This window comes from Apostichopus japonicus, chromosome 7 (genome assembly GCF_037975245.1).
Source record: "Apostichopus japonicus isolate 1M-3 chromosome 7, ASM3797524v1, whole genome shotgun sequence".
Classification (NCBI taxonomy): Eukaryota; Metazoa; Echinodermata; class Holothuroidea; order Aspidochirotida; family Stichopodidae; genus Apostichopus; species Apostichopus japonicus.
In genome coordinates, this window is record NC_092567.1 from 3,062,152 (window position 1) to 3,085,481 (window position 23,330).

General features: G+C 38.7%; 3 protein-coding genes across 6 annotated transcripts in view; 1 reads left to right on the forward strand and 2 right to left on the reverse strand.

The window, feature by feature from the left end:
- The window catches only part of LOC139969995 (uncharacterized), a 958,452-nt gene that overhangs the window by 768,852 nt on the left and 166,270 nt on the right, over positions 1–23,330 (forward strand). The gene's annotated exons all lie outside the window — the stretch shown is intronic.
- LOC139969972 (uncharacterized) overlaps positions 1–23,330 on the reverse strand; it is a 290,887-nt gene that overhangs the window by 84,662 nt on the left and 182,895 nt on the right. The window lies entirely within an intron of this gene.
- On the reverse strand, positions 1,564–22,819 carry LOC139969985 (NLR family CARD domain-containing protein 4-like). Its single transcript, XM_071975483.1, has 4 exons — positions 22,561–22,819; positions 18,582–18,684; positions 16,613–16,730; positions 1,564–16,368 (listed from the first exon to the last, which is right to left on the reverse strand). Exons 3-4 carry the CDS (start codon positions 16,635–16,637, stop codon positions 14,864–14,866), a joined length of 1,530 nt encoding a protein of 509 aa, XP_071831584.1. The 5' UTR covers positions 16,638–16,730; positions 18,582–18,684; positions 22,561–22,819; the 3' UTR covers positions 1,564–14,863.

Sequence of the window (23,330 nt, forward strand, 5' to 3'; positions counted from 1 at the left end):
GGAGGGGATGTAATACACCATATTCCCCCACCAAATGCCAGGGATAAGAATATTTTCATGCCTACATTTATGCATCATCGTTATTGTACGGCTCTTTTTTAGCTTCATTTCTCGCCTACCATAAACGCAGTGCGATCTTTTCAAATAAAGCGTCTTTATAAAGCAAGAATAGTTGACTGTAGGCTTCATTGGCCCTAGAACAACAAAATGTATTATTGCGCCCACGGTATTGATATAGTACATATATGCACCCTCATAGTATTCATATCCATCGAGGTAAATGAATCTGGAGGATTCATGTCAATTGGGCGCGAGCGTACCATGCATGGAGGGTCATGTGATGTGTTCCAGGGTAGTACCAAACTGATATTTCTCTGTAGCAGTTCGAGAATAGTGTTAGTTACTTCGTAAAAGATTTGTCGGTTCGGACATGGAACTAACGGCATAAGAAGGTACTGGTACTTCAGGCCTACGAAATAGTGCTAATAATGCTAACGTTAGACATGCTGGCACAGAACAAGTATAGATACATTGGGCTTGCAGCGGAAAATGTCGATGTCGATGTCTGAATTGTATTTCAAGAACGATTTTTTGTCGAAAAGGATTGTTGAACTGGACGTGTTGCTGTGGGGAAATGTTTAGTTCAGTGCAACCACGGAATTCTCCATGGGACAGAGCCTAATGCTGCTCGACGGGAATATAGCTACACGTCAGGCTACAGGCAAGGTTATTGCTAGGTAACGGGTGCACGTCGCCTGCTGCTCTAAGCACGCATACACATTTACGTACTAGTTGGGTGAAATCATCATGCGTAATGGGGAGAGTAATATATTAGTACCACCCTGAAACACATCACATGACCCTCCATGCATGGTACGCGCGCGCCCAATTGACATGAATCCTCCAGATTCATTTACCTCGATGATTCATATAGGCCCTATAGTAGGCCTACACACGTACATGTTCCCTCGAACAGCTGAGAATCTCACGTTACCACGGTAAAGCTAAATACACATTTCACCTGGATGCCCTAGCAATCGGTACCTAGGAATGTAACTATGTGTAATTGTGTATTGCATGTGTATAGGCCTATAATAGCCTGCATGAGGCCATTTTCTTCATCGAATAATATCAAAGAGTTCTCGAACATTCTAACGTAGCGCCTGAAACAAGATTGACAGGGGCAATTTTCCCAAAAGAACACCCGAAATTTAAAAAAAAATTATTTTGGATCCTGATTATGAGATATTTCGGACATGATATCCCTATTTTAAAGTTGGGAATATGCCGCTTGGAAACCTCGGGAAGTGCCGTTTCCAGCCATCTAGAGGGTTTGTTAATCCCAAAATTTTCTTGTACGCTTCGCGCCAACACATGGTGGCGCTACGCTTAGATAGTCAACAAGGTCATATCCCCCCCCCCCCCACTCGGAAGTACGGATCGCCGCCCATGTTAAAACCTCTTACAACGGCTATTATAAAACTTGGTTGAAGGAAATGAAAAAAAATAGCAGATATTTCCGAAACCGAACACTACACACATAGGCGTGGGAGGCGCGGGGGGGGGGGGGCTGCAGCCCCTAATTCGCCATTTCTAATGTAAAAGAGAGTTTTGACATAATTGGACCTCCATGCCTTTTTCTCCATCTACATAAGACATTTCGTTGTTTACATTAGCATCCCGCGGTACACTGCGCAACTTTCACGGACCGTACGGTACACGATGGCATGCGATGTAGGGTAAATAACCGATGCTTGTTTATAAAAGAGGAAAAATGGAAACGTCAAAAATGTAATTGTCGGTGTAAGGGGTAGGGTGAGGCAAACGCCCCTTCCGAAATCCTTGATCCGTCACTGGCTACCCTGTGTATATAATAGGGACCAGCGCTGTAATGATGTCACTGTTCCTCTTTCTCTTCCCGGTGTCTTGGCGTTTTTCTTCTACTCCCTCTTTTTCTCCTTTTCTCTCTTTCTTCTTTTTCTTTTCCCTTCCTTCCTCTTCTCCTCCTCTTTTTCCCCCTCTTTTTTCCTTTTTCTTCTCTTTTTTCTCTCCTCCTTTTCTTACCCGGGGGGCGCGCGCCCCCAACGCCCCCTCCCTGGATACGCGCCTGCTAACAATCCGGTGTTACCACCCGCCACTATATCGGTTAGTAGCGTTCGGGGGTGGGAGTGGGGATTTAAATGCATTTGTCTATGGAACGCGAAAAGCGCAAACTTATTTCGTTGCTAAGTTTAACGTAAGTTTAGACAACGACGTAAGTTTAGACAACGGAATTTTAGACATCAACGTGAGTTTGAGCAACAGCATGGTGAAACAGCAGCAACAACTTTAGTTTAGGCAACAACAAACTTAGATTAGACAACGAAATCAGTTTGCCCTTTTCGCGCTTACGTTGTTGCTATCGGCGCTGTTCAACCAGGGAGCTGCTACTCTAACTCCCTGGTTCAACAATTGCTTTACCACATGGGCTTCATATGATTACTATACGCAGGGGGTTGGTTCTTGCTGCCTGGGTTTAGGAAAACAGTCCCGTGGACAAGGCCGCCTTTGTTCTTCGCATATACGGGAAGTTTCTAGAGGAGCAAAGTGGGCGGGGTCAGCTCATGTAAGTAGCATGGTGGAGAGCGTTTACCGGTTTGTAATTGGGTTGGGATACATGTCAATCTTTCTATTTCGTAATTGGTCAGCAAATTAACGACGTGTATGTATATACAGCGCAAGTTGAACGGAACCAACTTCAGACGGCAACGTAGGTTTAGACAACAACGTAAGTTTAGGCAGCAACGTAAGTTTAGGCAAAAACGTAAGTTTAGGCAGCAACGTAAGTTTAGACAACAACGTAAGTTTAGACAACAACGTAAGTTTAGACAACAACGTAAGTTTGAGAAACAACATGATAAAACAGCAGCAACAACTTTAGTTTAGACAGCAACAAACTTAGTTTAGACAACGAAATATGGTTTCCCTTTTCGCGTTCCATATTTGTCCACCAGGAATGTTGAAATTAGACAAGAAGTTGGCGGATTTGATATGAGAGAATGGAGTATTACATTTATATAATTAAGTGCTTAGACACGATTGAGGTGTTGGTTATGATATGTAATATTTCATAACTTGGTCTGAACATGACACAGACTGAGAGGTACACAATGTATATATGAGCAGCTTTATCTTGCTTTATCTGCCTCGATTTATTTTAATTCCTCTCCTGACTCGCGAACAGCGAGAACAGTCTCGCAATGAAAATGAAGCTTGCATACGAAGAAATGCCTAGATGGGTGAAACTATCTTTCACCTTTTCACATCCCTGCCCCCAACGTCTCCCCCCCCCCCAACGTGTCCCATCTCCATTTTATACGCTCATTTCAAAGAAATTGAATGACTTGTAGATTTGAGGCCTAAGCGCTGAGGAAGTATCGTACATGAAATGTGTAGCATTCGTTAATTTTGCTCAGTTCTGAGTCACTGTGTACCTGCAGTGCTAGAACACACTTAAGTCAATGATATGTAATCGACGTGTAATCTTTACTTGTAACGGCGATGAAATCGGAATATATATCACGCTACTCATATTATTTATTTAACCTTTCGTCACTCGACACAGTATTTAAATAACAAACAAACTGTTTACCATATCACTGATATAGTTATTTGTTGATACTTTGATCCATATATGCATATTCTATATTAGGATCGTGCAAACACATCAAACACGAAATACTCGATGAGGGGGCTTAATTACAGCACATAGTTTTGTCATTGCCAGTTCCTGTTATACCAGGGAGCTCTCTCAGTGAAGTTCCCTAATTATAACAGGGAGCTCTCTATGTAACAGCTCCATTGTGGTAGCATGCAGATCTTTCTTAAACAGATCGAGTTATACCATAGAACTGAGTGACAGCTCCTTGTTTCTCTTCAGTCCGTGACAGATCTTTGCTAGGTATGAAGCTACACGTGCACTACATTATATGGCATGGACGCCATGTACAACAGCTCCCTGCATGGGGTCATAGACAGCAGGATTTCAAAAGTGGAGGACAAATTTCCCACAGATTGATTTAGTTAGGTTCCTGAACCTTTGTAGCAGGACTAGAGTCAAACTAAGGATTTTATAGAGGAGAGGATGGTATCCTGTGATCATTCAAGCCGACTACCACGTAGGTGTTTCTGGTGTTCACCTATCCCCACTCCCCCTCCCCCCCCCCCAAAAAAAAAAATTGGTGCACTCTGGGGCATATTTAGAATATAATTTTCATCAATAAATATATATAAGTAGCTCTTAATACAAGGTTGTGCTGATAAATACTTTCTGTGAGGTTGCAAAAGGGAGAGGGGTCTAGTAGAAGTCTAATTCTTCAACAGCTGAACGGCAACATCATCCCCCCCCCCCTAAGTGACGATGGGCGGTCGAGCACCCTTACCCCCCTCCCGCCCCTCCTTGGCATGCCATTGTTCGTAGGGTATACACCATACACAAGGAATATTATTTACTGTTGTAACTCCATTTCATAACCTCTTTAATATGTTAGAATAATAATGAATTGCAATGCCGTACTTATATTGCTGATAATTGTTTACCAAATGTTTTCTTGGTTAGTTTTGCCTATAGCAATTACATTATGTGGTCTGACCGAATGACGTCATATAGGCCTACTTTCTATATAATGGGTCAAAATGCTTAGTAGAAATTGAGACAAAAACGTGCTGACCTTAACATTTAATGACTTCTCACATCACTTTGCAATACATAGCTTATAAAGAACGGTTTTTAATTCTGAATAAAACATCACCCACCCTCTCCTCCCCTAGGGATTGTTAGGGTGTAATGGACCTTCCTTCAGAAGCAATCATTCGATTTATAAAGAGATTTAATTGGTTTTCTTGGTGGTGTCCGACATATATGGTACTGCTATGGTTGAAAGTTTCCTGATTAATAACAAATTTTACTCTGCAGATCAAGGTTTTTACGTTTTTTGTTTTTTTTTAAAGAATTCCTCAAGCGGCTGAGTGACCAATATATTAGTGAACTTTGTATAATGTATAGGGCCAGAGACTGTATGATTCGTTTGTGTCCATGACGTATACCCAACCATTCATAATTCATGTTCGCCTTTACATACAGAACATTCATGTGGAAGGTAATGTAAACCCTAATTCACTGAAAATGATATATTTATACCCTCTCATGTGTATGTATCTGGTTGATGATTATTCATGAGATGCTGATTATATTGTTTACTGTTTAAAACTTAAAATCCTCTTTTTCTTTGTGTTTCATTGTTTTTCATTCCTAGCCATTTTCCGTTGTTCATATATACTTGTATAATAATGCTTTATATATAAAATTATACATTGTTAACTCCAGCTGAACTTAAAAGAGGTGAGTTATTGTTGTTATGTTTGTACATTGCATTTATACTTACACTATTAAACTAAGGATGCTGTAGTACTACTCCGTATGTAAAGGGGGTACACCCCTCAGTCCGACAAGTTTTCAGTCCGACAAGTTTTCAATCCGAAAATAAATACACGTTTTCAGTCCGAAAATGTTTTCAGTTGGGGAGTGAAAGCAGTTTTAATGCCATAATATCACAAATAAAATGTGAAATCCCGAACTGATAGTAAAGATATCGATTGAATCTTTCGTATTTACTCATAATTGACAAATAAGGAGTTAAGTTTTAAAAAATATATTGGAATTTTCGGTCCCCCTGGGACCTTCGTCAGCAATATTGGTAGTTGAATGAAAAGTACAAAATGAAACACAATGAAAGTATGACGCTTGGTTTAAAGTGTAAATTGCATTGATGGAATTAGAACCAAACAAACCATGACTATACAGGAAGCTGCAGGAGCGAAGAACGGATTATATATGTTTGTAGAACTGATAGTTGTTAAGGGGTCCGAAGTCTTTGTTGAGGCCGGTGATGTGAGACTTAATACAAAAGATTCAATCGATTTTTTTACTATTAGTTCGTTTATTGGTGATATTATGGCATTAAAACTGCTTTCATTCCCTAACTGAAAACGTGTTTCTCATTTTCGGACTGAAAACGTGTATTTCATTTTCGGACTGAAAACGTGAATTTTATTTTCGGACTGAAAACGTGAATTTTATTTTCGGACTGAAAACGTGTCGGCCTGAAAACTCGTTTTTTTCGGACTGAGAACGTGGTTTTTTATTTTCGGACTGAAAACTTGTCGGACTGAAAACGTGTACCCATGTAAAGTACTGGTTAGAATTGAAATCTAAACCACGCTACCTATTAGTTTGGTATCTCGGTACATGTTATCACGAAGCAGTGTTTTGATCCCAAATGTCTCAGAAAACAGTGTGTGTTAACTAACCCTCCTCTTCCCGGGGTCTGGAACGACTTGTCTGTTTGTTTGATATTGCTAGTATTTACATACAATGCGCTAGTTGTACACAGTTTCCATAGTACAAAGTAAGCCTATATTTCACTCGATATACGATGAAAAGCGTGACCCACTACATGGAGTCACACATGGAGTCACATATATTGTGGAATTACTAGGGATGGGATGGTGATGGGGGCGTGATGGTTAAAGACGGTGTTTGTTTTATCTTTCCTTACATCCAGTGCATAGCCATGTACACGCAGTAGTTTAATATGGAATTGGATTGCGTTGAAGACAGAGTGTTCTTGTGACTTGAATTAGTATAATAACACAATTAAAGGTGATACTCGTTGTACCGACAGACCGAATACCTGGAGTGTCAAAGGGAGGTGTGTGAGTCGGAAGGGGCGACTGGAGGGAAGGAGAGGGGGGGGGGTGCATTATCACACCTTCCTTTAGTTCACTTGTTAGATCAAGACATTCTTCAGTGTCGAGGACACCAGGTCCACTCATCTACGGTTGTAGGCTACTTTATTAAGGCATCGCTGAGTCATTCGGCTGGATCCTTTGTTAGCCAAACAATGCGAGGTAATCAAATGTTCCATTTTTAATGAAATTCATATTTTCAGTAAACGTTTGGGTGACGACATTTCGAGATAATCGTCAAAACTTCATGACAAACGTTACAATTTCTATAAAGCGTGGAAGGTTGCGATATCAGTCTAAATTGTTCTATAAGAAAAATCAAATATCAGAAATAAAACCACAAAATGTCAACATGTAAAGTCGTTTTTGTTTTCGAAAATAATAGTCAAAAGTCGAGGTATAAGCAGGGTTAATTCGACCAAGAACGTTTAAAAAAAAATTCTGGGATCAATGTTCCTTCTGAGCAACCCTCAGATATTATATTGCGTACTTGGTAATAACAGTCGGAGCGGATGTTGACACCTGGTACAGATAACACCAACAGAAAAAAGGAAACCTAGGCAATAATGTTTCATACTTAAATGTTTATCTCTATTCCAGTTTCGATAATTTCAAGGGGTGGCAGACAAATATTTGAGGGCCTATTGCCCTCCCGTATAGACCCTTCTGCTCCTACTCTGCCCTCCATCATGATACAAGATTAGTCTCTGTACAGAGTAAGTAAATGTTTGATTTTGTATTAACGTTATATTTGCAGATTGAGAGAGTAAAAGTACACCTGTTTTACACTGAAGTTCAGTTACTGCCCAGTGTATATGACTGGGGGTGGCAGACAAATACTTGAGGGCCTATCCCCCTCCCCTAGCTACCCCTCTACTCCTGCCCTCCATAACGGTACAATATTACTTCAGTTGCTGCCCAGTGTATATGACTACTCTTGTAGAAAAGAGTTGCCTCCATACCATTGTAACAAGAGCTCACTGAAACACGTCATTCACAGGACCCGAAGCACTTGATAAAGATGCCTCGTTAAGCATCGGTCGTTGATTATCATTAGGCTTACGTCTAGAATGACTATATAAGCTGCTGTTATACGCTTGACATGAGCGAAAGACTTGTGACTTGACTTGACAAACATTGGCTTGATGAAAACACTGTGATAAACTCAGCTCAAAGTTCAGCTAACAGTAAAATTAAATCAATAACGTGTCATCCATAGTAACTTGATTATAAATTATTAAAGCAATAGATGTTTACAGTCGTATTAACTAGTGATTTCCATAAAAGAAAACGAAACGCATTTAACTTGTTACATATCAGAACATGAGAAAAGGGGACTTTTCAAATAACAGGGCTTTCCGTTCTTTAAATGCTGTTTGTTTTTACTTCTTAATATGAATATATTTATTTTCGTATCTATCTTTCGTTTTCATAACTAACTGTATTAATACTAACATTTGTTCACATCTTACCTACCTTTCGTAATCAGGAACATGCTTGCCTATTGTTATCGCTATTTACTTATCCTGTACCACAAACTAAATATATAACGAACTTTACTACCGTTGTACGACAGTCACTGTTTACACAACAAACATATATAATGATCGTGTACAAATAAGTTGGCCTGACGTTTCGATCTTAGCAGGATCGTAATGATCACTTGTCATTTAGCCTTTGAAGTAGATCCTGCTAGGATCAATACGTCAGCCCAACTTACTTTTACACATTCTCTTACACAGGCTCTCTAGTGGATAAGCAGTTTGGTAACAGTTTTATTTTTTTTTAAATATAAAGATCATAAGAAGTTTGCCCGTGGTATCGTATAATCGTTTCATATTTAGTTGATATTATCATTTTTACGATATATGGCTAGATATCTTGTTTAGATTGAAGATAAGATGCTTCAGTTCATTACGTTTTAAATTATCATGTTTTTAAAAGATGGATAACGAAGATGCAATTTTTTCTCACTGTGAAAAGAGGGAAAAATTCTATGAGTCCCGATGAACTTTATAGAGCAGCTTTGAAGGGCAATCAAGATAAAAATTTATTGTCCCTAATAAATTGGCCTTTTTTTTAACACAGATAACAAAATAATATTCCGGAGCTAACAGCATCCATTAGTTTTATTTTGTTCATCTAAACGGCAAATGATACTGACTTGATACATCCCAGCAGCATAGGTCACATACACGGATGTCGTGTATTGAAGGTAAATATTACATCCAGTCTGCATTTTGTAATAAAATCTACAAATAACTAGAACAACTGTATACAAATACGTGTCATTGTGGTGCGCGATGAAGGTGAAATTTAGTTTGTTGTAATTGATATTCAATGGATGGGTCTTTGTAACCGTATTGTATTTAAGAAAGACTCACGTATTTTCCGGACGTGACAGAGAATACCCAGTCCTGGACACTGATTGGTCAACTTGAACAACATGTTAACGTCACTGTATCTTCGTCATAGAAATTGAACAAGGAAGAAAGCTGACACAGTTTATCGCCGTTTGTTTAAGCAGTAAAGCCTTGAAAAAATGGAGGGCGCTTTGTAGTGTACGGCAAAAGGCCAGATCATTTGTTAGTCTTTACATATACATATTGTGCATTCGACTTTGAAACTGAATTTGATTTTACCCGCTTTTTCTGAAAGAGAAGGCGTACTTTGCGCAACAGAGACATGTTATGGTGACCATAGTGGTAAGTACTATACTCCTGGCTTTTTCTCGCATCTATAACGACTCGAGTAAGTGGAGTGTTTGTGCAACTTTTAATGTCTGGAAAGTGTCATTTCTGGTATCTGAGAGGCATATGGCAAACATCTGTCTTGTTTGTATTATTTTACTGCTCCACTCAAATAGTGACATAGCCAAGTTGTCCCTTAAAAAATGCCGTGTAAAGGCAACCCACCACCCCTCTTCCCCTTCCCACACACCTTGTTTCGTGTAATATTTCCATATTAGTCTGTGCATGCAGTTATTAGTTTAATTTTAACGTTGCAAAGTCGGTAGTAGCCTAGTTTTCTATTATTGAATTGTTAGTGGTAAGCCCACGACATCATAACCATCATCCCATGTTATTCTGGCATGTGGATCTGTCGTTAGGGAAACAGTTTTGAGTAAAATGAGGTGTTAACATTTTTAAAATTAGGCTTTAGTTATATCGCATCCGAAAGCCGCCGTGGCCGGTCTAGGGCTTAGGCTAACTATATCCAGGGTCCAGTGAATAACAACATCAGCTGAGCAGACGACACTAGTAAAAAAATTAAATTCCTATATGTAATTGCTTCTATTATCGATTCCTAAGAATAACTGAAACTTACAGTCCACTGCCACATTTTTGGCACCCAAATGCGGCACACGATATCACCATTTCGAGTGATTTATGTCAACTTTATCACTTTAGTTATGTGAAAGACGTAGTGCTTGTATTACGCGCCAGTACTTTCTTGTCGTATAAGCAAAGCGCCACCAGTTTGATGGGTGGCTTCATTATATGTCGCATGACGCCATTCCCCTACTGCAATTTCTATGACCCTCGCCTAGTTAGCGAAAGTTTACGAACATACGGTGACTTACACCGAAGGCCTAATGCACAATTACTCTAACGAATACAATGTAGGTCCAGTCTCTCATTGCACTATTACACACTCCGGGCGATTAAAAACTGCTTGTTCGGTTTCCTGGCACTGGTTCATCATCCAAAACACGTAATATAAGTACAGAGCAGTTAGCTGTGGAACTACAGTAACTATGACTGTGTAGTATATAATGCCATACCATTATGGGCTATAGCTGTTCGTGCCCGAGATCACCAAATAACACAGAGTTGATGTGCATACGATTAACATTTGTTGCGTGCAATTTTTTTTGTTAACTCAAATGCGTTCAAATGTTACCTGTCTTGTTCAATTCGAGAAAAACGAACCAAAGTAGAAAATTTTACGTATTGTTTTGAAGAAGTATTCTACTCAATGGGATCATTTTTGTTTACGTGTGCCAGTGCAGAATTAACTGTTTGCCGCAACAATTCTTTGCAAATCTGGGTCTGGATTTTTGTCCTGCTTAGCCAACCTGTGAATTTGATATTGCTATAAAGAGTGTATGTTCAGCTGGCATTCATCAGCCAGCCATGCGGATGGTGGAGCGGGCTTGTATTCCCAATATTGTAGCGCGCATGCGCACTACAATAGTTAGAACGGTTGTAAATTCTGAGTGAAATATCACCTTCTCCTTCCCTGTCTGGTAGATATTTCTAGGGTGTATTGGACCTTCTGCAAAAGCCATAATTCGATTTCTAAATGGATTTAATTGTCTTGTTGGTCTTCTACATATCTGCTACTGTCATTGTTCATTGTTAATAAAAACGTTTACATGACTCTGTAGATCAAGGTATTTAAGTTTCATTTTTTGTTTAAATGCTTCGTCTTAAACTTAATATAAAAGATCGAGTATATTTTCATAACTTATTTATAATTCATCATAATAATAATACTAATAAAGTAAAGTCTGTATGCTATTGTATGCATTTAATCCCATGTGTTATGACGTGCATTCACATTGTATCTTAGATATAATGGTAATGTTATGTCTCATTCTTTATACATTTCATATTGCATTTATCTTATTAACAGGAGAGTTTTTTAACCAGGGGTCTTTCGGCAACCCCACCTAACCTTCAATGCAACTCTGCCTATATAATACCTCTGTAGTGATTACAATGGTATACTGGTATAATTCAGCTATTTCTAACAATCCGTTGTTACATCTTTCACCATCCTCCACCTTTACAGGAAAAAAATCAATTTAACCTAATATGTCACAATTAACCACAACAATTACACCAAGAATGTTGAAACCAGACAAGCACTTTGAGGATCTGCAATAAAACATTACATAATTATAATTAAGAGCTGATAAACGATTGAGGAATATGTACAAATGACTGATATTCCAAGATTTGGTCTCTGCAAATGCAACCTGTATGTGTAAGATATGCATTTCTTTTTTGTACCTGCAGTGGTAAAGAGCATTTGAGTCAATGCAAAGCATGTTATGTTCGTGGGAGAGGGGAATGGGTAAAATTATATTCATATTTCCCTTGTAACGCCGATACAAATGAGAATATTGATTTAAAAGTCAAACATCACATCAATCATCGCGCACTAAAAGTCACTAATGTTACACAATTCATCGTATTTATTTAGCCTTCCAGAAACCATCACTCAATATTTACATAACAAACTAACAGTTTACCATATCACTGATCAGCTGATATTGTTATCTATTAATACTTTGATCCAGTCCAATGCTATCTTCGCGTCTTCTATACTTCAACGCAGCGAAAACAAAACATTGATCATGACGGGGGGGGGGGGGCTTAGTGTAACACCAATGACCTCTCTCCGTGACAGCTCCCTAATTATACCAGGGTGCACCCATTGTGACAGCTCCCTAATTATACAAGGGAATCCTTTCTTTGTGACAGCTAATATTAATATCAGGGAGCTCTGTTTGTGACAGCTCCCTGATAATACCAGTGAGTTATCTCTGTAACGGCTCCTTTATTATACCATGGAGCTATAAACAGATGATTATACCAGGGAGCCCACTTTTAGACAGCTCATATTAATTCTAGGGAGCTCTTTTGTTACAGCTCCCTAAAAATACCAGGGATTACTCTATGCACCAGCCGCCTATTATACCCTGGACCTCTCTGTGACAGCTTCCTAATTATACCAGGCAACCGTCTTTTTTGCAGCTCCTATTAATTCTAGGGAGCTCTGTTTGTGACAGCTCTCAAATAATACCAGGGAACTCTTTCTGTAACAGCTGCCTAATTATACCAAGGACCTCTCTGAGACAGCTCCCTAATTATACCAGGCAACCGTCTTTGTGACAGCTCCTATTAATATTAGGGAGCTACAGTATGTTTGTGACCGCTCCCTAACACCAACAGGGAGCTCTCTCTCTCTGTCAAAGCTGCCTAATTATAGCAGGGAGCTCTCTCAAAGACAAAACAGACCCTGTAAATTAATAGTGACATTTTGAAAATAAGATGTTATGGACATACAACAGTGCCTTTATATTGTAAATTAACACTCAGCATTGGTTGTATATAGAATAACAGTTGAATGCATTTTAAACTGCATGACGCCAATAATGAATAATAATCTTAAATAGTGGGTATTATGACACCTTTGCATGAATGCACAATTACAAGTTATCACCGTTCTGTATCAACTAACAAACATCGGACACTGTTCAATTTGCATATTAATAAAAAAAGTGCTACCAAAATTATGCGGGTTATATTCTCGTTTGGGGATTTCTGTGTTGAATTATGCGCATCATGTTTCTAATTAATTTAAAAGTTGGTAGAGTTACTTCATTTTATATCAAAGCATGCGTTTACTGGTTAAAAACTGTTGTTGTTTGGGCTAAAATTAACGTCACATTGTTCACTATTTTCTAAAATACACAAAGTCGGTTTATATAGTTGCTCTGAAGTATTTACTAAAACTAAAATGAAACGTATATTAATAATTAGGTGTTCCCTTTCGAGGGGAATGGTGATACACACCCGACGGAGATCACACAGTCACAGTCTCTATGCAAGGGGACTATGGTTGAGAGCGGAGCAGTCGTTCGGTAGTTTGGTTTTCGTGCCCAGGTTCTTTTCTTGGTGTCTTTTCTTAGAAAAATACACATATTGAAGCGTGTCGGTTTTAATTTACACTAAATGGGTTGGCCACTGAAGAATTAATTGCAATAGAAGTAAAATATTCGACAAACTTTGATAACAGTAGGAATCTTTAACAGGAGAGAAGTTATTCCTTTACAGAATTAACTCTTACTTTTTGATGCACGGTTCTTATGTATTCGTTTAAATACGGCGCACCGTCTTTCACGAACTTCTGTTAAATTGCGACTTAACGCAGGCGTACTGGCTGCCGGTATTCTACTGTAAGAATACGTTTTTGTAACAGTGTTAATAGCATAAACCTCTCGCTGTCAGTGACATCTCCCTGCACCAGGCAACTCTCTCGGTGATAACTCCTTGCATGGCTTGAGGCTACACAGACACTACATTAGTATGGTTCAATGACCATACACTACACCCCCAGCAAGGGTTGTTACTACATTGGTATGGTTCGATGACAATACACTACACTCTATGTAAGGATTGTTACTACATTAGTATGGTTCGATGACCATACACTACACTCCTTGCAAGGGTTGTTACTACATTAATGTCATGGTCTCAATAGGGATATGGCTTTTCTTTCTGGGTTTAAGCACTTTGAGCAGTCTGGGGCTTACGGTAGACTAACGTGATTTCAATCACTCTTTTTACACCTGACGAAGGACCAGGGTTTCCGAAAATTTGTGTAGCGTGTAGTTATATCTATTCTAAATATTATGTTGGATTTAAAGGCATTACTGTACATGTTGTCCTTATCTTTTCTACTATTATTTCTATCCAACACGTTCAATTATACAGTTTTATTTTGATAGAAGAACTGCCCAATTACTTTTTCGATCACCCCATTGTAAATTATCGGTTACCGACCATGTATTGGTATTAATGTTAACTGATGTTACATTATGTTAATGGGGTAACTTCAACGATTATACAATTTCCTCCAACATGTATGGCTTGTTGTTCCAGGTTTAATTCAATCATTCGAAGCATTTAACATTTATTGAAAGTATTGGAAGACTAGCTATTTATTCGTAACAAATAATCTGAAATTCCAAACTCCATGTTTTTATGTTGAAGTATATGTTCAATATTCTCAATTCATCATCAGTTGCAGAGATTATCCTGATTGGTTTGAATATATGACATCATTTGCAATTATTCTCAATACACCACTGCATATTCATAAACTATAGGAAAATCATCCGTCTTCTTTAAACCTAAGTTTTTATGATTTAAAGTGGCATAAATAATAGTTTTCAATGACTGTGAATAGACTTGAGAATAAAGAAAACAAAATCATTATAAAATAGTAAACAGTTCCTAAATTAGGTGTAGGAAAAATATGGAAAAAGGCTTTTTTTTATTAGCTAACTTACATTATTTTTAGATGCAATCTCCAGCAACTGTGTCGTCGATCTTTGAAGAAGAGCGCTGTCTCTTTCCTGTATCCTAACGACATGCGAGCAGAGCTCTTTCACCGAATCCATAATGTCGTTGACATCACCAGTTTGTTCCAGGATACAGAGGATGGCAAACTTATCCCCGCCTGGTAGGCTCTTTAAATGGTTGATGAGTGGAAATCCAGCATTGGGATCCAGACCACAGGCGAATCTAAACAGGTACTGAAGATCAAATGGATCTAAGAACCTGAGAATATCGGAGAGATCGTGTGCGTTCTTTAGAAGAGTGACAAGGTGGTGGGCTGCATACCATTCACAGAATAGTTTATGATAAAAACGGACCATCGTTGTAAACAACACATTGTCTCCAGTAGAATCATCGCTCACTTCATCTTCTTCGACCAAAATGCCAATTGAAATATACTGGTCATATAATTCTTGCCCGACTCTTTGACGAAATCCAGTCTTAATCCATGACAATTGTTGGTTTTTCTTGTTTAATCCTTCGAAAGCTATTTTGTCTAGCTCATGATGATCCGTTTCATGAAGACATAACTCGTTGCTTCTTTTGCCGTAATATTTCTGTTTCAGATGGTCGTAAAAACATCTAATCATGTATTTGAAAAACTGTGTGACAGACTTGAACTTCATGAAGTCTCTCTGATCATGAGCCATGTGGGCAAACATCACGAATATGAGAGGCACCTGGCAAAGATCAGCAAGGATGGAGTTTTCATAGAGCAATCGTTTTATTTCTTCCACTGCCTCATCGTTGTTACCTACTACGGCCTTGCGAATGTACTCGTCCCTAGCTTTATCATCGAACCCTGTTAGTTTGGCCCCCTTAGTTTCTTTTCTAAGACATTCTGGAAGATATCTTGTCGTTAAGCTGACATCAAAGTCTGCAAACAGTTCCATCTTGATAATCCTGTGTACATCGTCATTATCATTGCTGTCCCTGCCAGGATACTCGTCATATCCATCCAAAATAATGTGGACGGAAGAGCAACTGTGAATTATCTTTTCAATCTCATGTTTGCTAACACGGGGTTCGTGGAATAGAAGAAATGACTTAATCGCCCTGTAGAGAGACTTTATACTTCCAAGTTGTCTTAACCGAAGAAGAATTAGTATCTCTACATTGTTCATCGGGGAATCCGATACGTCATTGCACCAATCGTAGGCCAGCTGAAGGGTTAACGTCGACTTACCATACCCGGGCTCTCCTTGTATAATGCGTCTTTTGGATTTAAACCGAAAGTCAGTATAAATACTTTTGTAAGATTCCAAACGGTCCCATGATCCTCTGGTGCCTGGCTTTAGCTCTGGTGCCAGACAAACTTCAACGCCCCCTTCTACAAAGACCTTGTCCACACAATAAAGTCTATCTTTTATATATGGCAGGGGTTGAATCGCATCATATTGGCCTTTATATGTCCTTTTGAGACCTGCTATCAGAAAAAGTTTCTTCTCTAAACAAAAAACAGAAACAATATGTGTAAATGTTACCACGTATGACTACATGTGACGAACAATAAATTAGTGACACACATGGGAACATGTAAATCTTAATTGTTTATTCGTTACTGATAATACAGTTTTGTTACTGTTCTATTTGTTATTAAGACGACAGAGCGGGGGGGGGGGGGGGCTACATGGTTTGCCAAAAGGAAGTAAAGATGCACAAATGACAAAGTCAAAGATTAAGGCATTTACCTTGAAGTTCAGGAGTCAGCTCCATTGTCACGTGATTTACTTCAGACAGTCTACGAAGAGTGAAGGGGTCGTGTCAGAACAGCTCCTGACCATCATTTCCGTGAATCTGTTTTTCTTTCTTAAAAATATGAGAAAATAAGGAATCTAAATAAATACATCATTCTGTTAACTTTCAAAATGTATACTACATTGTGTTGTTGTTGCATATGGATGGTTCAATGTTTTATTAATAACCAGACAGCAAACCTGCAGTGTGGTGTCAATGATGCTACCTGTACATCAATAATCTTATACAGTATGAATGTGACACACTAGGCTGTAGGGTATAACCATGATGAACAGCATACAGTACCTCAATATAAGCAAAAAGCATTGAGATCATATAACAACACAATATTCACATTGGCACCTGAAGACCGAGATGAAAACTTTTCTTGTATTCAACATAGAGATTGATCGCTACCAACTGGCTTCTTCCACTCTATGTGGTACACCTACAAGCCTGTACATTAAACATGCGTCAGTCAAATGTTAAGCCCCCTCCCCGGTCCCCAAGATTTTGCGTCTGATTTGCCTCTAAAACATCAAACCAGGCAATAGTTAATTTTCGTAAACAGCGCCTGGTCATTTCCCCAACGTTACTACATCCAAACATAAAGTTTTTATTTGGCACTGAATCTTGACAATTGCAAAAATATGCCGGAAAAGTTAACAATGGTAGCAACGGTAACATATACAGTAGATTATTCAAATTGATATCGGACATTCCAACACATTAAGCATGTACAAACAGTACAATGTTTCATTACACAACTTTGTGCACAGGAATGTATGCAGCAACGTACAGTAAGTTACCGACACACATACTGTAAGTCAATGGAGATTTGGTCGAGACTTCATGACTCATATCTACGGAAGCCCTTTAGCTAATTTCCAATTGCCAACAGCCTCTCCTATTAATGAGGCGTAACACACATGTAATATAATAGGCTGCACTGTGGGAGATACAATAGATTATAAAACAAGGTTTCCACAAGTTGACCACTGGTGACATTTGACCTCCACAAAAAACAAATGGATTGTTGAACTAACTACTGTACATACTTTATAAGAGGTTGGTCCAAGCTTCCCTTCTTGAAATATCGTGTTTACGATGTTCACAATTTGACCCATGGTGACCCCAACCTTTGACCTCCACAAAAATCCATACTGTAGGTATCTTGAACTCAACGTGACACAACTACTGCATGTATACTCAATACTGTATGAGATTGGTCCAAGCTTCCCTTCTTGAAATATCGTGTTTACGATGTTCACAATTTGGCCCATGGTGACCCCAACCTTTCACCTCCACAAAAATCCATACTGTAGGTATCTTGAACTCAACGTGGCACAACTACTGTATGTATACTAAATATGAGATTGGTCCAAGCTTCTCTTCTGGAGATATCGTCATTACAAGGTTTCACAGTTTCACAGACCCCTAATGACCTTTGACCTCTAAAGGCAGTAGGCTTTTTCTACTCAATTTGGTACTTTTACACACCAAATATGATATTGGTCCAAACTTCTATTCTAGAGATATCCTGTTTCCAAGCAAGGTTTCACACACACTCATCTGCCTGCATGACTACAAAGGTTACGATTATCATCGATACCAAACATGTGCTGGGAAAGAATATTTTATTCCTAGGTGGTGCAATGATTTTACATGAAAAGTAGATATCAAGACAATTTCAGCCCAATAACCCTATGATGCCAAACTCTATGCTGGGTGTTACAAGCATGGACAATATACACAGGCTTTTTATACTTGTAAGCGCAGATAATTTAATATATAAAGCAGTAATATCTATCCACCGGAATATCTCTTACAAGAGAGTTAAAGAAGTCAAAAATGGTTAATCTTAGTTAAACTGCCATTTTGTGGAACCTAAAGAGAAAAGTAAATGGTCTGAAACTGACTTACCAGTTGCCCTTCATGTCTTCATCTAGTCCTTGATTGTGTAGTTATGAGTTCATCTGCAGGTTTGTCCAGCTGTCAATTTGTTAAGAAAATTCCCGTAAATAGCCTTGTGTAAAAAAAAAAAAAACTTCAACAATATAGACAGTTTCTTTCATTGTGTGCCGTTTAAAGAAGGTGCAATTCCATGTTCAGTACACTTGCCTAAAATCATCATAACGGTGATCATAGAAAAAACGAATTTAGTAAAGAAACATTCCCAATACCAAATGTACGCATACTGTACAACGTATGTTTTCCTTAAAGGAATTTTTTGGCAGCCTATTGGGTATATGTAAAAAAACTCCATACAGTATTTTTTTTTTCATAGTGACAGTCCAACTGTAGTTCGGGGATTTTCTATCTTATGATACAGGAGAAGGGAAATGTTAACGTCATGCCAACTTCACATTTTGAACAGTGGAAAACGATGGGCGACTGTAACGTCATCGCAACACATCGTTTCAGGAGCTGCAGAGACACTATCATTGGAAAGCTACATTGTAGCGAGGAAAGGTAACATTTCTGAAATAAAATAGCAATTGAGATGAAAAATTCCCAGTGAAGTTAAAAGTCAGCAATCGTTTGAAGATTTAAAACATTCTAGAATTCCCAACTAGGTTTTCTTCATAATATGTTGCTCTGAAATAACAACGTTTTGGAATCACAGCCATAGAGCAAAGTCTGTACACATTCCAGTGTACTGTATCAAGGCCAAGCTTAGAGTGAGATCTTTTGTGTTCACATCCATTCACACAGTCTGTTCACATTCCTGTGTATTGTCTCATGGCCAAGCTAAGAGCATTGAGATCTGATCGATTCTGACCAATGTGCCGCACTGACGTCACTTCTCGATATAAGTCATTGTTAGACTCAAATTCTCTGGCAGGACTGGCCAACATTTCAACCACTCTATCACAGAAACTAACATTCATCACAGGACAAGGCTTAGGGCGATTGAAAGACAAACAGGAGCCCAAGGGCACTATGGAGTATTTATGGTTCCTTGCTTGTAAGGAATATTTACAAGGAAGCAGCACTGTTCTAACATTGTTATGTGGTCCGATGTACACACACAATATTATTGCCAAAATGTATCACAAATCAACTGTTGTTCCTTTTGAGAACCTGTTGAGGACCAGGTGACTGATAGGAGCAAGAGTTGGCTTTTTTTTACAGAACTCACAGAATCATCCTACAGTAACTGTTCTTATTAAGAATTTTAACGAAACCAAACGAAACCTTGATCTCTAATAACTTTGCACAAAAAGGTTGCAGAGGAGTCAACTTATGTACAATTTAGATCAGGATATGGCCACAAAAATTCAAATAGTCAACTTAAAAGAAACTAATACAGGTCAATGGAGGTCAACCTGAGGTCAAAGGTCGCCCAAATGCAGGTCGACTATTGGATTGCAATAGCGTAACTTCCAACATCGATGGACATTTGGTTCTTCCTCTCACTATGGACTATCCACCCACCAAGTTTGGTCATGATACATCATTTCCTTATTGAGGTATCATGTACACAAGTCAAGCGTCACATACACACACACATGCCGAATTGAATGCATAGGTTCCTTGCTATGCAAAACGCAAGGAACCAAAAATGATGTGACCAGAAGGACTGGATCCCATTTATCACTAATATGTTCCTTTGATGGATGTCATTTAAAAACAGGCATGGGCTTTCAGTATATCTGGTAATCAATATAAGCATGATATCCCCCGTCAGCATCAGGGGAGAAAACTAAAATTTGGAAAGAATAGATGACATAGTAGGTGGAATAAATGTTGAGAAAAGGGGAAAAGTCACGTTAAAGGAGGAAAGATAACGCGTTCGGTTAAGTAAACTACTGTAACTTACTTTTTTTCAAGGGAGGCTCTGACCGCATATTTTGTTTGTATAGTAAGCTGAAGAAACTTGTGTCAGTAATGTACTGTATGAAGGAATCTAGGAAATGTGACTTGGTAACTTATTTGTGTAACTGTCCTGTGATCGGAACATATAAAGTGCTTGTGAAAAGGCTTGATTGTGTGCATAGGACATGTGAACATGGGGTAATTTACATGCGTGATATTCAATGTGGTAATGAGAAGATCAATTGAGTTTCTGTTTTAAAGGTGTATGGTAATCATTGTGGGATGGAGCCATCCGCACCAACAAAGATTGGAAGGTATGTCTCATCAATCATGTTTTTTAAATTAATATATCACTTCTATTACTGGTCATGATGGTAGTTTCTCATTGTCTTTTATGTACACATGAATTAATATTTACACATTGGATTTCAGGATAACACTGCTACCTGAACCAAATCACAGGAAAGAGGGTACCATTTTACGAAACTGTTACAACCGTACACAGAGAAGCAACCCTTGTTGCTGATCGGGAGGAGACTGAGGAGGGTCCAAAACAGGCACAGGACAATGCAGTCTCGAGTGCAGCAGTACTGGGAAGGGTTTGATACAGGTTGGGGAGCGAATGCGAGACGAGTCCTCAAGGCCTGTTTTAAACATGGACACAGAACAACAATTTCGACAGCCATAGTCAGCTGGACACAGATCTGGCATTTTTCAGAAACTTACTCCTCGTCTGTCCTCATGGGGAAAACAATTATTAAGCGTTTCCTTGTTAATGTGTTCCAGGTTTCTTCTTCCTATGCCTTAAACACAAGGAATGCTAGTAAGAAAAAGAAACTCACCTTTTTATTTTCCACTCCAAGCATTTGCTTAATGATAAGTATTGTGTACAAGAATCCCTATATTCTTGTACCATTGTTCAAGTGACTGGAAACTATTTTAATACTCACTTATCAGAAAAAAATACTAAACCATCTAATCACAGCCTTCCACAAAATTCTTCCTATGCCAAATTCTAATTACAGGGAAAAACATCAACAATATGCAGGCCTACCAAGCTGATATTGATAGAACTCAGACCAAACCACATAGGCCTAATCTTTAATACTTTCAACAATGCATTATATACTGTACCTACCAGCTTTTACTCTTTCCACAGCCTAGATATGCCTTCCTCGGTTCCTCCCCTAAAAACAATACTTTCCTCCCTAAATCAGTTACTAGAGATTCTTTCATTACAAAAAAAAAATCTTCACACATTGCCCCCAAGTCCCTTGAAAATATGTTATCTTCTTTCACTAAAATCTCCTAAATCACATAAATATTTACTTCAGTTCTTTCACTACCTAATTTAACTCTTTCCACTTAGCCTAACCAATATGCCTTCTCTCTTTCTGCTCCTGAGAAATGTTTGCTTCCTCCCCTGAAATACATTAGTTTCCTTCCCCTAAAACCTAAGATTTAGGGGCGGAAAGTAACGTTTTTTAGGGGAGGAAACTGACACAGAAACAGGTTAGGAAATTAATGGAAGGGCTAGTGCCATTAGTGATGGGGTCATTATCTGCAGAATAACTATTGAATTCAGCCCATTGCTACTACAACTTCATTAATTATGTCTTATTTTATGGTACTGGGGAATACTGTATCATCACTGCATTGCTATCACTGTATCAGTGTCACTTAACTTACATTTTAACACTTAGTGTGCGCGAAATGTATGCATTGACGATACTACTAGTATTAGTAATAGCCTACTAATACTAGTATTACTACTATTACGGGATTCCGGGCTTGGGCTACATCGCGTGACATATCATTACACTGTATTTTTGGCGGCTAAGTTCGGCCTTACACAATGGTCTTCATCTTCTTTATCTGACAAATTAAAAATGAAAGACCGATTTACAGAAGACAACTTTGAATGGGAATTCTTAGTTTAGCGTGCAAAATGTGTACATCATGCAGGTGAAAGTATAGGCTCTAAAAAAATTTCATCGCAGTTTCTAGATGCTTGCGAGTATAAGACTAAAATCAATTCTGATATCACACCAAACAAAGATTCCCTTATTTTTATATTACTTACTTGACTGGGATACCTCTTTTGTCAATTTCAGAAGGACTCACATCTTGAGACGGTCAGTCACAGTTCACGAATAACCACACCCATTCTTGCGTTATCTCAGTTGAGGGCCATGTTTCGATTTGAAGTTAGCATACTTGTTGGAAGCGATAGCTTTCCATAAAGGTACCACACCACAATTAGCGTATAGCTCGAAAATGTAACCATAAGTCAGAAGAAAAGAGCTACAATGACCTAAGGTAATGCTTGTTTTAGCATATTTTCAGTTGTCATCATCGTTTTTTCTGCCTTTATGTGAATTATAAACAGCAAAAGTTATTCATCAAAAGCCATGGGCGGCGATCATGGGGGTGACGGGGGGGGGGGGGATGTCCCCAATATTTTAGGTGGGGGATATAGTATCTAATATCCCCCCCCCAATATTTGGTGGCATAGTTTTTTGGGGGCTATAAATAGAAAATAATGCGTGAGATTATTTATCCAAACAATACTAGGCGGCGGCTAAAACCTTTATCCAACACATGCTGCATAAGGTAAATGACACTTCGTGGTCGTATAGCAAGTTGTCACTCATGATTATCATAATGTCTGTACATCTCTTGTGTATGAGTGTAAGTACGTACAATCATATATATGATCCACATCGATATGGGTTCACTTGGTTTCCATTTGGCTGTATGTTTCCTGCAAGATTTCTAACAGCAGGCGCGTAGCCAAGGGGGGGGGGGGGAGGGGGCAAACGGGGCGCATATTTTTATGATATCGCTAGTAAT

Excerpts from the sequence above, each read along its gene's own strand:
- LOC139969985 (XM_071975483.1), bottom strand. The coding sequence starts at position 16,637 with ATGGAGCTGACTCCTGAACTTCAAG. Across the intron at positions 16,369-16,612 it reads GCTGACTCCTGAACTTCAAG|AGAAGAAACTTTTTCTGATA; the intron begins GTAAATGCCTTA and ends TTTTTTGTTTAG.